This window comes from Dermacentor andersoni, chromosome 10 (assembly GCF_023375885.2).
Source record: "Dermacentor andersoni chromosome 10, qqDerAnde1_hic_scaffold, whole genome shotgun sequence".
Classification (NCBI taxonomy): Eukaryota; Metazoa; Arthropoda; class Arachnida; order Ixodida; family Ixodidae; genus Dermacentor; species Dermacentor andersoni.
The window spans coordinates 125,919,703-125,934,817 of NC_092823.1; the positions used below are offsets into that span (position 1 = coordinate 125,919,703).

General features: G+C 43.4%; 1 protein-coding gene across 5 annotated transcripts in view; it reads left to right on the plus strand.

Annotated features, from left to right (window-relative positions):
* The first annotated feature begins 1,478 nt into the window (after positions 1–1,478).
* The window catches only part of LOC126544959 (uncharacterized), a 49,433-nt gene continuing 35,796 nt past the window's right edge, over positions 1,479–15,115 (plus strand). For 3 of the 5 annotated variants that reach the window (XM_050192538.2, XM_050192539.2, XM_050192540.2), the window contains exons 1-7: positions 1,705–1,943; positions 5,041–5,159; positions 5,238–5,339; positions 6,293–6,547; positions 9,038–9,244; positions 11,571–11,672; positions 12,768–12,975. In XM_050192538.2, the coding sequence (XP_050048495.1) occupies positions 5,061–5,159; positions 5,238–5,339; positions 6,293–6,547; positions 9,038–9,244; positions 11,571–11,672; positions 12,768–12,975 (973 nt within the window). In that variant the 5' untranslated portion in view covers positions 1,705–1,943; positions 5,041–5,060. Of the gene's footprint in view, positions 1,573–1,704; positions 1,944–5,040; positions 5,160–5,237; positions 5,340–6,292; positions 6,548–9,037; positions 9,245–11,570; positions 11,673–12,767; positions 12,976–15,115 lie in introns of those variants that run through there. The other 2 variants (XM_055078032.2, XM_050192541.2) reach the window with 2 other exon arrangements.

A 15,115-nucleotide genomic window follows, 5' to 3' on the forward strand; every position in this document is an offset into this window, starting at 1 on the left:
TTCGTGGTAGTCGGTCATTGTTGTATGGGCCATGATTATTTTTGCAATGCAATTATGTCAATCATGGCATCGATTCACCAAATTGCAAACTATGTGGGCTTATCATGATCTCAGCTTTTAAAGCGAAGCATTTTTTGCCCCCTCTCCCCACTATGCGGGAGCAGGCTTGTCGCTGCAGGTCTTGCAGATTATACAACTTGGGCCACTGGGTAAGAGTACAAATAGTAATTTGACTCGCCGATTACGTCCAGCCAGGCATGTGTGCCATTGGGTATGTGAATATTGTTGGTCAATCCGTCTAAGTCGGTATGTGCCTGAACAAGAGGCAAGAAGTGAACAAGCAAGCAACAAAAGCTACCGGATTTGGAGAAAATAAGAGGAACAAAATGGAACCACAGTATTATTGAGCTACACAGAAGTGGAGAAGACATTCCAGGAAAAGTTAAAGAAAGCTTCGCATCACCGGTTTGTGTGCGTGGAGGAGGAGGAATTCAATTACGTTTATTGTGAAAAAACAGCGAGAGAGTGTACGTTCTTTCTTCGCCCTAGGTGGGCGGCTCTCTTATCCAGATAGCCATTGGCTAATGCCGCAGCCCGGGCCCGGTCCACCAGACTTCGCTGATCTTCCAGGCTCTGTGCCTTTAACATTGCCTCCCACGTTTCTTCGATCGCTTGCAGTGGTTCTGAGGCATTATCTTGACTGTTTTTCTCGCGGTGTGGGCACACCATGTGTTGGAGGGTGTCTGGTACATCACAATATCGGCATGGAATCCAATTTTTTTTTACTCCTCCCCCCTTTTATTTTGAATGCTTAGGCAGTCTGGCAACTGTCCCGCATTTGCCGCTGCTGCTGAAGCATGTGCTGAAGTCATAAGTCTGCTGCGCGAAAATGTTCGGGCGTCCATAGGGGTCCCAACCATCGTGCGTTACTTTATTTTATTTTCAATAAAGTTTTTACTCACTCACTCACCCAGGAGCCGTGTATCACCACGGTCGTTGTATTACGTAAAGATTCTTCCCCACCGGTTCTATTTTTTTATCACCCATCGCAACGAGTGACCGATAACGTAGGTTTTGCTTTATGCCAGCCAACGCACCTCTGTTCATTCGAGGAAAATGAACAGCGCTAAAAATGGGACTAGACAAGAAGACAAAAGACTGTGCGCTGTCTTTTTGTTTAGTCCAGTTTGTCGCGCTACTTGTTTTCCCAATGATGTGCTAACTAGCTCACCAAAGTGCTTTATTGTCTGAGGATGAACGGTGACATGTAAAAGCGGTGCTATGGCTAGACCGCAGCACAGCTATGACAGTGCACAATGAAACGTATATATATGACCCTGAAGATTATTGCCTACATTATGGTGCGCCGTGCAGTTGCAACCAGCGCAATGCCCCGGTCCCGGAGACCATGCAAAAATGTGGCACAGAGTGCTTGTGGAGGACTTCGTGACCTGTGTTAGTACCGCGAGCAAGCCACAGATGAACGCAAATCCACAGCTAAATTTTCTCCTGTTGCCACGTTAGGGCAACAAATGTGGGCAAAGCTGGCCTTGTATTGTGAGTCCTACACAGGTAAGCCTCTTTTCTTTTTCTTCGCAGCAAGTCTCTTTAAAACACGCATCTCTCTAGATGGGAGTTTCTGTTTCGTTTCTGCTTGGATGTCGCCAGCTTGGAAGGTCACATGAACAAATAAGTATGGCGCCGCCCATGTAAACGACCCTAAAAGCGAAAGAGGACCACGTAGCCAGTTTTTATTAGTGCTCGTATTTGCAATAAAGTTAGTCGTCGCGCCGTTTCGCTAACATATCGGAAAGCGAGAGCTTAAGCGTGACTGTTGAATTACGGTCACAGCGTGATCGAGGAAGGATGAATGTGTCCTGAAAGAACTGGAGGGAGCGGTCCAGCGACACGCAGACAGATGTTTCCCGGCCGCTCGCAATTGGGTACGTCCCATGTGTTCGTTTGCTTATGTTTTGCGTTTGGCAGTGACAATGACCTGATTATCGCTTAGTGGAAGGTTAGTGCCGGGGTCAGTCTATCTGGTTGACGTGGCGGTGAATGCCGTTCGAATTAACAGTAGCAGCTAAGCTAAGCTGCGAGTCGTAAGCTTCGCGTTAGTTTCCGATCGGCGATTGTTGTATCTGAGGTTCCACTCGAGCATAAAACCTTTAGGGGACCATGTGATAACTCTGTGCTGATAATTGCAGCAATTTATTCGTTCTGATGTTTTTAGTCTTATTGTGGAAGAGCAGATATATCTTCTAGTAACATGTATATTCTAGGCACTATAGTAACATGGGAAGTTTCACTCTTTTTATTGTCGTTCGGGGACCGGTCACGCCGCATTTTACGCTGAATGTGATCGAGGAACAGAGACATAATTTGTCGTATTCAAATGTATGCCTCACCTGATTTTGTAATTTGATTTTCACGCAAATGTCAAACCTAGCTAGACGATGCTGCTGAATATGTTTCGCATTGAGGGATTGAAATGTTGCATGACGGAAGAAAATTCTTAAATTTATGGAGTTATAAGCGTCATCGAGACCTAGCCTCTAGACAATGGAATCAAAAGGCTGAACCTTTTCAAGTCTGTACGACAGCTGTCCCAAATGATGAACGTTTCTTGCAGTCGCAATTGTTCCCTGTCGCTTTCTTTGCTAAAGTAGGGTAGTGAGCTGGGCTGGTTAGCGGTCACGCGGCGAAGCACGTATAAACACAAATACAGCCGCACGATGGGTGCCGATCCTCACAAGTGTGTTAAAATACTTGAATCATCTACATGACATCTGACATGACATCAACATGAAATACTCGAACATCTACATACCATACCCTTCGCAACAAAGCTTGCACTTGCACAGATACACGCTCAGAAGTGCAAGATGACAAAAGAATTAAAGTCGAACAGTAAGAATTTTCAAAGTGTCACAAGCTGGTCTGAGTGGTTGACATAACCATTAGGGGGGGCTCATGGGAAAAGACACTAAGAGAGTGCATCAGAACAAATACTCCTGTCATTCTATCACTTCACTTGCCTTTATTCTTTTCCACTAGCACAATGATTAATCGTAATAAATGTATTTTTTCTAGAAGGCATAGTCTGTCGGTGAAGATATAGTTATTAGTTTTTGTCAGTGAATGCGATAGATAGTGCCGGCTTATGCATGTGCCGCACCCCTCTGCAAAGTTGACATCATTCCATTGCACTATATGTATAGTTAACAGTATGAAACTATTATATAATAGTTATGTCAAGGCAACTCTACTAATGAAAAACTACTGCAAAAAGCAGGTTATTCACAGTGTACAAACTATCTGTAGATTACCTCACTTCTCGTCAAACATTTTCCATTGGGAGCAGCACAAATAAATCTAATCAGTATAATCATGTAATGCAGTATTGCTCTGCATCTAAAATAAACACTAGCTGCTAGATGCACACATTTGCATGATTGAGATGACATGTGTAGCACTTCAGTGCATTCTAAACTGCTTTTGTTTTCAGCACAGTTTTGGTTATCTCATTCACATACTGTCATGGCAGATTCCACAACCTTGGCATCAGCATCGGGACGGTGTAGTTGCCCTGTTTGTTGCTGAATGTGCTTAAACGCATGATATTGATATTGCCACTTTGGAAATATGCACCACTTCCGACTCATTGACCAACTGTGGCATCGGGCTTGTCCATGTTAACACTGTCATCATCAGCCTATAGTTAATTAAGTCCACTGCAGGACAAAGATTTTTTCCCATAGATTCCCGTGGGTACCCAGTGACCCCTAGTTTGTGTTTAACAAACCAACCCTATGCCTGCGTATTTTCTTTACTCATCATTTCATTAAATTCTCTCTTGCCCTTGCCTACATTTCCCTTTTCTTGGCATCCATTCTGTTGCCCTAACAGATCCTTGGCTACCCCCTCGGTGCATTCCATAGCATGACAAATTCTATTTCTTCCAGTCTAAACTAAAGTGTTAGCTAAGCAGCTTAGATCTCTAATCCACATTTCTAGTTAGGTTTGGTTAGGTTATGTCAAAATTAGGTTTGTTTTATGTAGTGTCATTATCCAATTCGGTCCCATAGTACCCAATTGGAAAAATGGATTGCTTTTCAGCATTACCTCAAGTGCAATTACGTAAAGTATCCAACCCCGATTTATAGTCTGAAGCATGCAGAATTGCATGAAAGTGATTCAGGGGCATTACTGTTATAAGTTTTTGTGAAAATTCCCCAAGTTCGGTTAGGGGTGCCGTCACAGACGGTAGAAGGCAACCATGAAATACCTCTCGAATTATGTGATTTGACACAGATATAGAGGATGTAACATCGACAATTTAGCATACTATGTGTTGTTATATCTTCTTTGTCTTCTGCCCAGTAAAAACTGTTTTTATTACAAGAATGATGCGGAGATGGTTACATTCTCCACTAACATGGAGATGGTGCCTTCAACAGCTAACCGGAGTACTCAAACGAAAAATAGTGTTTTGACGTTCATAATGTGCCAGTTGGTAATAATAACTGGCTTCAAAAGTTATTATGCCCTTGAGTGGGTTTCAGGTCTGAGGAGGTTATACTGTGTAGGCTGTATTGTATTGAAGAAAAACATATTTTCTGTTTCTAGCGTAACGTTGCTTAGTATAGTTCCAGTAAGGTGCCACTGACAGAAACTGATAGACAACCAGTTTCTGTCACAAGATAACAAGTTATCTACTTCACACACTCCATAACCTGCCAAACTCTTACTTCTATCTAAACTGAAATGTTGTTTGTGCATATTATATCTCTAATCCACACTTCAGTTAGGTTACATTTGGTAAGCTTAAGTTAGATTATGTTGGTTTTACATATCTTTCTTACAGTGCACAGCTTGTACTGTATTGAACAAAAATGCATTTCGTTTATCTAACATTATCTTGTGACCTTGTGTAGCTCCAGTTATGTACCGCTTGCAGGAACTCTGGATTGGGCCACCCCAGTTATCAGCTGAAAAGTTTGTGCTGGTTCTACCTTTATTTCTCTTTCTTTCTTTCAGCGTGACCTCTACGATTCACGATGGACGACCCCGACCACAAGGACTTGCTCATTCAGCAGCTCAAGGACATTGTCAGGTCCAATGAGGAGATTCTCAAGAAGAAAGAGAAAGAACTGGAGGTCTGCCTGGCTGCTCTTTATTTTTGCTCTTCATATTTTTAATTTCTTTCCTATTCTTCCTGCCTACCCCCACTGCAGGACAGTGCAGCAAGGTATCAGAAACTGAAGCTCCAGTCGAGGGCGAAGATTGCTCAGCTCACGAACCAAGCGAAGGCCCAGCACGAGGCATCACCTGAAGTGGTAAGAGTGCTTGCCGTTGCATTTACCTGCCTTACCTAGTGAGTTTATTAACATTGGTTTCGATGTGTATGCTTCCTTTTTAAAAGCCAAGCTTGCAAATTTCAATTTCGATATGCTGTAACAAATTTTGCTGCGCACATTATTGCTGAATTGCTCTGTCACCTGTGTTGTCGTCTGTGTGCCTTTTCTTTGCGTGTGTATGTGTGTCCCAACTGTGACAATTGTGTCTTTTGCTATGTACATTGCAAAGTTTATCTTGATGGTGGAAAGCCATGTAGATGCTGCAGCAAATGTCATTTGGAGGGTCAAGATATTGTTGGAGATGGGGGGCGCAATGGGAATTTGAAACCCAGATGCCAAGCTTGGATTACCAGGGTCAAGTAACAGTAGTAATTGTGTCATTTAAACAATAACTATGAGTAAGTCACGTTTGTGATCAGTGAATCATGAATGCAAAGAACAGGAAAAGGCAGGTGAATGTAGTACATGTCTCCTGTTTAATGACTAATTGGTTAATTGTATTTTGGACTAGTTGTAGGTAAAAGGATAGATTCATGCTTAACAGCTGCGAGCTGATGAGATACCACAGTATGTCAAATTAATTCAGTATCCCAAATGAATGAGCTAGTTTGTGTCTTCCTTAACTGTTATTCATTGAATATATTTAAGCCCATGCCTTTTCTGCAATATTTTGATCTATGTAATCTATTAACAGGGGTGACCAAGGAAACTGCCATGAAGTTACATGTTTAACTAGGTCCAGAAAAGCTTTTCTTTTGGTTTGTTGGCTATGTGAAGGTTACAGGTAATTCATACAGCTAGGGTGCCTACATATATATCATACTGTCTTTGTTTTTGAGAACTCTCTTTGTAACATTATGTTTATGTTAAACCTCTGTTTGCGTTGCTACTTGAGTGGCACTATGTTTAGGGGCTCTGCTACTTTTTGTCAGGAACAATGTGAAGATGTGTCAAAGCCCACAACTCCGCACCATGATGCATCTGCGGAAGCATCAAGGGGTCGCGTCCGAGTCCTCAAGCATCAACTGGATGAGGCCAAGTCGCAGCTTCACAAGAAGGAACAGGAGATGCAAACATTGCAGCGGTCGTACGAATCCACTGTCGAGCGGCTTGAGCAGCAGCTACTTCAACGTGACCAGCTGCTGATGGAGAGTGCGGAGACACCTGGTGGCCAGACAGCGAAACAGGTGGGTTGCTGCATGGCCTCAGAGATTTGAGCAAACCTGAGAACTTTGTTCTGGTGGCTAACAGTTTTAGATTATCAACAAATGAATCAGTCATTGTTTATTGTAGTGCCCAGGAACAGCCTATCTGTATTTGTAGTGGTGCACTTGTCATGACACATCACTGTACACAAGTTCAAGTTCTGTTTGTGTGCATTATTTAAGTTCTGTTCATTTGTTTACGCTAGCAGATTATGAGGCCATGTACAAGTTATAGAAGAAAGTCTGTCACTTTAAGCTGCTGTGGGAATCGTGCGTGTTACATTTTTTCATGTGGTAGTACTATTAGTACCTCCTCCTCTGACCCTGTGTCAATCTGCATAGATTTTAGGTTTTATCCTGTTCAAGACCAAAAAAAAAGATCGCAGAGGAAAAGAAAAACTTGCTTTGACTTAAAGTCCAATGCACTAGCAGCTGCACCATACATTAATAGTTTGCATCATCAAGTTGCCTTTGATTTTCAAGAAAATCTATATTACTTTGTGTGGGACCGTTGTGTTACCACCAACAGTGAAGAACGCCCACAAAGTGCGTTTTAAATGCCACAAAACTGCACTGCAATGCAGTGTGAAAAACCAGCACACAAGAACTCCGAGCAATGTTATAATTTTATCTCTGTGCTGAGGTAAATAAATGAGTTGTTTACCTGTCTGAGTGATAGTCATAGCATCAATGGGAATGCTGGAGTAGGCATCCACTTGTGTCATTTACCAAGTAAAAGGCTTCTCAGATTCTTAGCAGGCTGTACCACAACAAATTAGATGATGACTTAATAGCAAGCTCATAAAACTACCCTCATCGACTTAGGAGCTGGTTCATAATAAGAACTGGTTACGAAAGTTGCTCTGTCACTATTAGTAATGAAAAACTATCACTGAACCGACTATTGATTGTTTTCTGAAACTATCGATAGTGAAAAAAAAAAATGCTATTAGCAGTATTGCTATCGATAGTACTATAATACTGGTCCAGCAACATTTTTATTGATGGTGCTACCAATAGTTTTGCAATAGTTGACTAGTGCTGTTACACAAAACTTTTCAGTAATGTAGTATCATGACATTTAGGTTGAGCATTTTCGCAAGGCAGAGGACTGGGCTTGTGTCGGATGATGCAGCAGCCAATCTGGAAGCATTATGTACTATGTATCATATACTATCAGCGTGTACGTCAAAGTATATGGTATATCAATTTTATATAGTATCAACTTACAATGTGCAGCTAAACATTTGATTGTGAATAAAATAGAGGTGCTGCCTTTGTGTGATGACTTGCAATGATGGGGACGTTTCAAAATCTTGGTCATCAATTTCGCTGCTATAATCCACAAAGATCGTAGTTAGGCACTTGTGTGTAAGGATTTAGGTTCTGATCTTGCATGTGAGCTAGAATTTTAAATTCCAAATTGCTGAGGCTGTTTTGAGCGATGAGACATTAAAATTGTGTGTGGTGCTACTGTGCCATTACTTGCAAAAGCATGGTTTCATTTTGGATGAATTGGCTTGGCTTATCTACCCTCAGAATAAGGCCAGCAGGGGTAAGCCATGACATATGTGTGTACTTAAGGAAAAAAAAGTGATGGAAAACTTACAAAGGTCTGTACAGCAACAAGTGCTTATTGAAAGTGCCTGTTACTTTCAAAAGTGGCTGAAAAGGCCGAAGTGCTGATGGTTAACAAAAGTTGCACTCCCTCTTGCAAAAGCCCCTGTTGTTTTGCTTTCCCAATTTGCGAGATGGATTACCGGCATCGCTCTCAGTTCTCAGGGTTGCTGGTGGCGGGACTCATACTTCTTTAGAGATTGCTCAGATTGAAACAGTCTGCTTACAGAATTTACATGCGCTTTCGGAAGTAAGCACTGCAGGTATAAACACTTCTGAGGATGGGCTTTCTTGTTGCACCATATAAAACTGCGTCCATAAAGATAGCTTGTCAGTCCCTTTAATCTGTGGAACCTAGAAAGACTGTAATCCGGAGCAGTACAGTAGGCCGTGCCATACATAAACTCTACCGCCGCTGGGCGGTGATGCATGCACTGCAAGAATGCAGAGCGCTAGGCTTGTGACAGCATGCACAGCATGTGACTACAGACATGCAGGAAGACAGGTGCACTCAGAAAGACATGCAGAAAAACATCATGTGCAGTACGCAATGTGATCTGATACTATCTGTAGTACCATCGATAGATTTTTGTTATGGTCGATAACTCACAATGACTTAACTGTCAATGGTATTGATAATACTATTGATAGTTTTGTATCACTAGTCCACTGGGCTTTTTCTTGGGTTTGAGAGGGATATAGTAGGCACGGCCCTTAGAAGTTAAGCCGGAATCCATGAGTGCTTCTTAGCTAAAGGTGGTTCAAATTTGAATGCTAAGCACAAATACTCTTCAGAATTCAGCTCTGGTGTTCTGGTAGAGTAGCCGATGCCAGAAGGGGCTCGTCTGCATGCAGTCTTCTGGCCAGCGGCAGGATGGTGGTGGGAACGGTGGTGGCAGCAGCAAGGAAGAAGAGCGTCTGTACGCTCAGATGGTGTACAAGGACTCCAGGATCCTCGAGCTGAACAACCAGATCCTTGAGCTAGAGCGGAGGATCCTGGACCTGCAAGAAAACCTCCGTGAGAAGGACCAGGTTCTCCAGGCACGCAGCAAGGCCATCCAGGTATGCACCACCTACGTGCAAAAAAGAAAAGATATTGTAATATGTGACTCCTGTTCTAAATAAAATATGCGGAATTTGTGATGTTATGTTGAAAATGGCAGCAATATGTTAGCAAGCAATGGAGTGAGACGTCCTCTATTTGACAAGATGGTGGCAACAATATATATATAGACTATAAATACACCAGATGCTGTTGGCATAATATTTTTTTAAGTTACATTTCTAGTGTTTCATGGTGCTTTTAGTGCTCCTAAGTTTTGAACTTCAAGGGGGGAAGACGTAATCATTTTGAAAAAAGGAAGAAACGCAGAAGGAGGCTTAACAATTTATTGAAGTCAAAACCAGTTTAAGGCATTCCATTGATTACTCTTCTTGCAGCCCAGGTGTAGCCAAGGCATGTAAAGTCCCATGATGAACTTTGAAGGGTCCCTGAACCACCCCTCAGACTTGGTGAAATAACATAGCCCATGAATAGCGTACGCTGCTGTGGACATCTCAGTCAAGTTTTTCTGTCGTATGCGGTGCGTGGAGCTCGCAAGTGGAGCGTGTGGGGATGCGCGACTTTCGCGCGTCCCCTGATGTTTTTCCCGCATAGCGCATCCCCTGATATGCTGTTTTCCCGCACGGCTCGCGTGGCCTGGCGCCCGCGGCGCTCGGAGTGGTTGAAGCGCAGTGCGAGAGATGGCGCTAGTGTTGCGCTGCTAACGCCGCCGACAGGCGAGGTTACTTGGGCGCCGAAAGGAAGGCGCTTGCCTTCTTTCGGTTCGGGAAGCAAGCGGGACGGACATGCCGTACCGCTCCGACCCATGCTTCTGCGAGACCATCTCGCGTGGCCGCCTTGGACACCGTTGGCGTGACTGTACACGCGCACGACCAGGCGTTGGGATCCAGCATGGGGCGAACATATTCGCTCGCAATGCGGTCGCGGTAAGTCGGACTTCTAGATTTGTCGCCCGCCCATCGGCATGTTTTGGGGATAGCAACTCGGCTAGCAGGCATTGATCTATGAAAGGTGCAATAAATGCCCTTGTGATTGTTTGCACTACTGTGTTGTCGTTCCTTTGTCCCAAGAGTACGGAGGAGAACCCCGCATGTCTCCCACAAGCGCAACATCACCATTCTCTCAAACGCTCTCCTTTCAACAGAAGCCTGCTCCTCATTCTCTTCTGGACATTTTATTTCATAATAAAGCGGATTCCCATATGCGGCCTGCTATTGGTAGCTATGGTCTGTTATGTAGCGTAGATACTGCGGCCGCTGCGGGGTGCCACCACGAGTCCACTGGCTAAGCACGCTGCAGCTCACTGAGCACAACCGCGTTTGGCTCATGTTCAGCGCATCATATGCACCAAAATTGGAAGTCGTGGTGTCTACGTTAACGTCCAAAATGAAATTTGAACTGTGCACCACAGTGACATGTAGAAGGTGGAGCGTTGTGGGCACACCCCACTCTGCCCATAGCATTCGCAGTGCAAGGCATTGAAGAAGGAACGGGAGCACAATGGAGGCCATGTTTGAATGCCAATAACTCTGCTTATTCTGAATGCATTCAAATATTTTTTTGTGGCAAAGTATTTCTGAAATAGCCTATTTTCTCTTCAAATGTCTTTCTCCACTTTGATAAAAAGTGGTACAGGGCTCCTTCAAGGTATGATGAACTTGCACAGGCTTCCAAAGTCTTTGGTGGTGCATCGTCCTGGCGACAGTAATTGATGTTGTGGAGTAATAGAGGGCGCATTTACTTGGAGTGAAGCCACACTATTTTCTCTCTAGATTCCATGATCACAGTCCATACCCCATAGCATATATGTTGTATCGTAATGCTAGCATTGAGAATCGCTTGACCAGCCGTCTGCATATTACTTGCTAGGTTCTGTCCTGTTATGTTTATTTTTTTACATTGCATGCCAATTTTATTGTTTCATTTTTAAAAGATATAAATTATTTTTGCATACTTTCATTGCGTCCTCTGCTTGTGTAAGGAGGTAAGCCCCCGAGTAGGTAGCCATGGTGGTTGCACATGGGCACAAGAACCTGTCACAGGTTCTTTACCATGTCTTTTGAATTGGTTGCTGAAACTACATGTTTGAAGCGCCGACATTCATGTGTAACTCTCATCGTTGAAAGCTGCACGCCATATGCTAGATTTAAAAGCCAACTTTTTCATTGGGTTCGCTGCATAAACTATTTGTTTGATGTGCCAACTTTAGCATATTTTGATGGCAGACATTCCCATACTGCCACTAGAATACTGCACATGACACCTCGGGTTTAGAGCGCAACCCAACCCATCTCATGTGCACTCGTGTGCTCTGTGACCATCCAGCTCATGACGGAAGACCTCAGTCTTCGAAGCAAGACTGTCGTTGATGACCTGGACGACACTCGGGCCGAGATGCGGTTAATGCAGCAGAATTTCTTAGAAAAGGTAAAGAAAATGCCCTGTGAAAGCACTATGCTAGCCCTTTCGCATCTCCTTGCCTTGTGCATGTACCTAAACCTACACACATTGCTTAGCGTTACCTCGGCTGCGCATTGATTGGCCGTTCACTCCTTATGCACCTTCCTTGCTTTTCTCTGAACTTTAATTGCTTGGCATGGAGATGGACTCTCTCGTGCTTTTGAAAGTGAGCCTTCCATATTTCTTTGTTGTCTAGGCTATCCTGTGCTTGGCTAGGCTGTCAGTGCTTTGTGTTGCAAAAAAATTGTTATTGCTTTTCATTCATTTTTTCTACATTGTTACTGTTCTTCTGCGATGCCCGAATTCAATGTCGCATATTTTCCTGTCCTTCCTTCTTGTCCCACTGCTCTTCGGAGACTTCTATGCTGACTGCCTTTCCTTCCACAGCTCACCATTTTTGCCTTGGAATGTTTCACAAGAATGCTTCTCATCCCATCTTGGCACACTCTGTGCTGTCTTCAATTGATAAGGTTAGGTTATAGTGTTTTAATAGTGTCATTATAGGTATTCTTCATTATTCAGAAGATGTTATATGGCCAGCGAAGTGTACTTACCTACCCATTTTTTAGCTCTTTATGAGTGACAATATTGTGCAAGTGAACTGTGTAAATGTATGAGTATTGTGTTATTAGAAAAAGACATACCTGCCATGGTGTACGGCAGCTGATCATGAGGTCATGGGCTTGATTTGTAGCTGAAGTTGCCACATTTCAATAAGGGGGGAACGTGGAAATGCTCGTGTATACAGATTTAGGTGCCCTTTAAAGAACATCAGCTGGTCAAAATTAATCTGTGAACATGCGCGTACAATGAATGTTGGCAATAACAAAGGTATTTTCGTGTCGGACATGACTTCGTTATGATGATGTTTGACTGTTATTGGGAACATAGCCTTGAATTAAGATTTGCAGACGGCAGCAGCTTGTATCATCTACATAGCGATCCGTTCACTTATAAGTGACAAGACCAAGTGGAATGAAATTTTTTTTTTGTCTAACCTAGGCCCTGTAAGCTTTTCATACAGTACAGATAAAATTAACGCTACTCTTAACATCATAACAGGAAATGTCATGGAAGGAGCGCGAAGTGTCCCTTACTGCCGACCTCAACTCAAACAAGAGCCGAGTGGTGGATCTGGAGGAAGGTTTCCGGAAGCTGGAGTCAGCCAGGTTCCAGTTGGCGACGCACAATGCGGAGCTTCAAGAGAAAGTGGTCCGACTCCAGGAGACGGTGGAGAAGGCAAAGGCAGACCAGGCAACTGCATTTCAGGGTAAATTTTTTTTTTTTTTTGCCATCAACTGATTTGTTCGTGGGTTCTGGTCACACTTCAATATTGGTGAAGTGCAAAAATGGCTGTGTAGCACTTATTATACTTTATGTTCTAATGCTGGCAGCTCGAAGGCTCGCAGTAGCAAACACCGTTGCACTCAGCACTCTTCAGTTTTCTTTGTGCCATCGAGCCAGTTCTGCTTTGCACATTGAACTACATCACGCACAGCTGCCCTCGCCTTCTGATGACGAGGTGAGGGCCGTTCCCGAGCGTGAAACATCAACCATCTCGCGTCAGCTCTGCAGCCGTGCTTTCCTGTTGTGCGTCTGCGAAAGCCAGGTGTGATACATTTCCCTGCCTTTTCTATTAGGGAGCAAGAAATGTGGAGAGGATAAGATGCATTGTGAGAATGACACCAAACCTGAAAAGGCCAGGGAGTCCAAGAAACTAATCACCAAACTCCAAGAAAAACGACTCAAGTTCAGGTTTCCTGCGCTTCCAGTGCTGCTGACGCATATGCTCTTTTTCATCGGTTACCAGTTCATGTGCATGTTGATGAACTTGCACTAGCAAGGCATAGATACTACACAGCTGATAACACCTGTGCTTTATCAGCAGTGTGATGTTGTGGTGCCATTTAGCATGCAAAATGCAAATGATGCCTGTTGCCTCTGAGACTTCAGTGCATACTTTTGCAGCTTCCTCCGCCTTCTTGTTTCACAAACATATGATACACGAGAGGCATCAAACAAGATGATACGAACAAAGCAAACATTAAACATCATAAGAAAGTAATTGAATAAATATATGTAACATAAGAATGTATAGTATATGAAAATATAGTGTATAAATTATGATAGAACAAAAACGTATGAGCAGAAAAGTGAGTAAGTAACAGTCCAAGTAAAACTTGTGTGTGGTTACTCATCTCAGAGGCAGTTATGACTCACAAGAGGCTTCAGACAAGGGGATTGACAAAGCAGGGCAAACAAAAAGTATAATTCGAAGTAAAAAAGTTCTTGATCTGGTCCATTCGCCAGTTGAAGGGCTCATTATCACAAGGCTAGAAACAATGGTTATCTTTCACTTTTCTGCTTGTTTAAAATGTGCCCAACTAAAGAAATTTCTAAATGGAATTGTGTGCGCCCTGAAGGAAATAAATTGTACTCTTTTACCACACAAGAACCTCGTTCATACATTTTGGAAAGAAAACGCAAGAAAAGAAAACGCAATAACCAGGAAAGCATATGCTCAAAATTCACTAAAAGAATTTGAAAGAGTCAAGTTGACATCCAGGTAATGGGAACTGTTGCGTGAACTGTTGCAGCATGAGATGGCGACATACATGCATGGAACTAGTGGGGCCCTAGCAGCCCAAGGTGCGTGGCGTCATTATTGCAGATTAGGCAAGCTTATGTTTGCACGCCTTGAATTTGGCCTGGGTCAGCAGCTTCCTCACGCAGGGCATTTTGGTGGAAAATTTTGACGTGTCCATTAGGTGCCAATTGTTGCACCATGAGACGCTGACCTTGAGCTTACAGTGCCCGAGCGACCCAAGATGCACATTGTTGTATTCTTGTTGTGTAGCTTTAAGACAGCGACAGCAAACCTAAACGAAATCGAGCTGGTAGGTAATGGTGAAAGACGATGCCAACAGAACGAAACATAATGCTCCCTTCGCACCACCTGTAGTAGGGAACAGTGGCGTGTTTGGGTTATTGCCTATTAAATGTGTGCAGTACGCTTCCAACGGCACTGCGCTGTGAAACAGATCTGTGAAGATGGTTATCGGAATAGGGTTGGTGGTGATAGCTGTGAATGCAGCATGCGATGATACGAGTGGTGATTTGCTGGTACTGGAATAAGAAACTGAGTGTGCGGCGGCGTTTTCACATGAAACAGGCGGGCGAGTATTGTGGGGAAAGGGTTGCTGCTAATGGCTGCTATTCTAGACTATGTGTGCCTTGCTCCTTTTCTTGCTTACGTGGAATCTAGTCGCCAGGAAACATATACTATTGCAGTTTGGCGATGTACTGAACGTTGGTGCGAAAACATTGTGTTTCCTGAGAGCGTATGATCTGGTAAAAAAGAAGTATAACTGTATTGGGTCATTTCTTGTGTTCTCTATTGCAGGAAATCA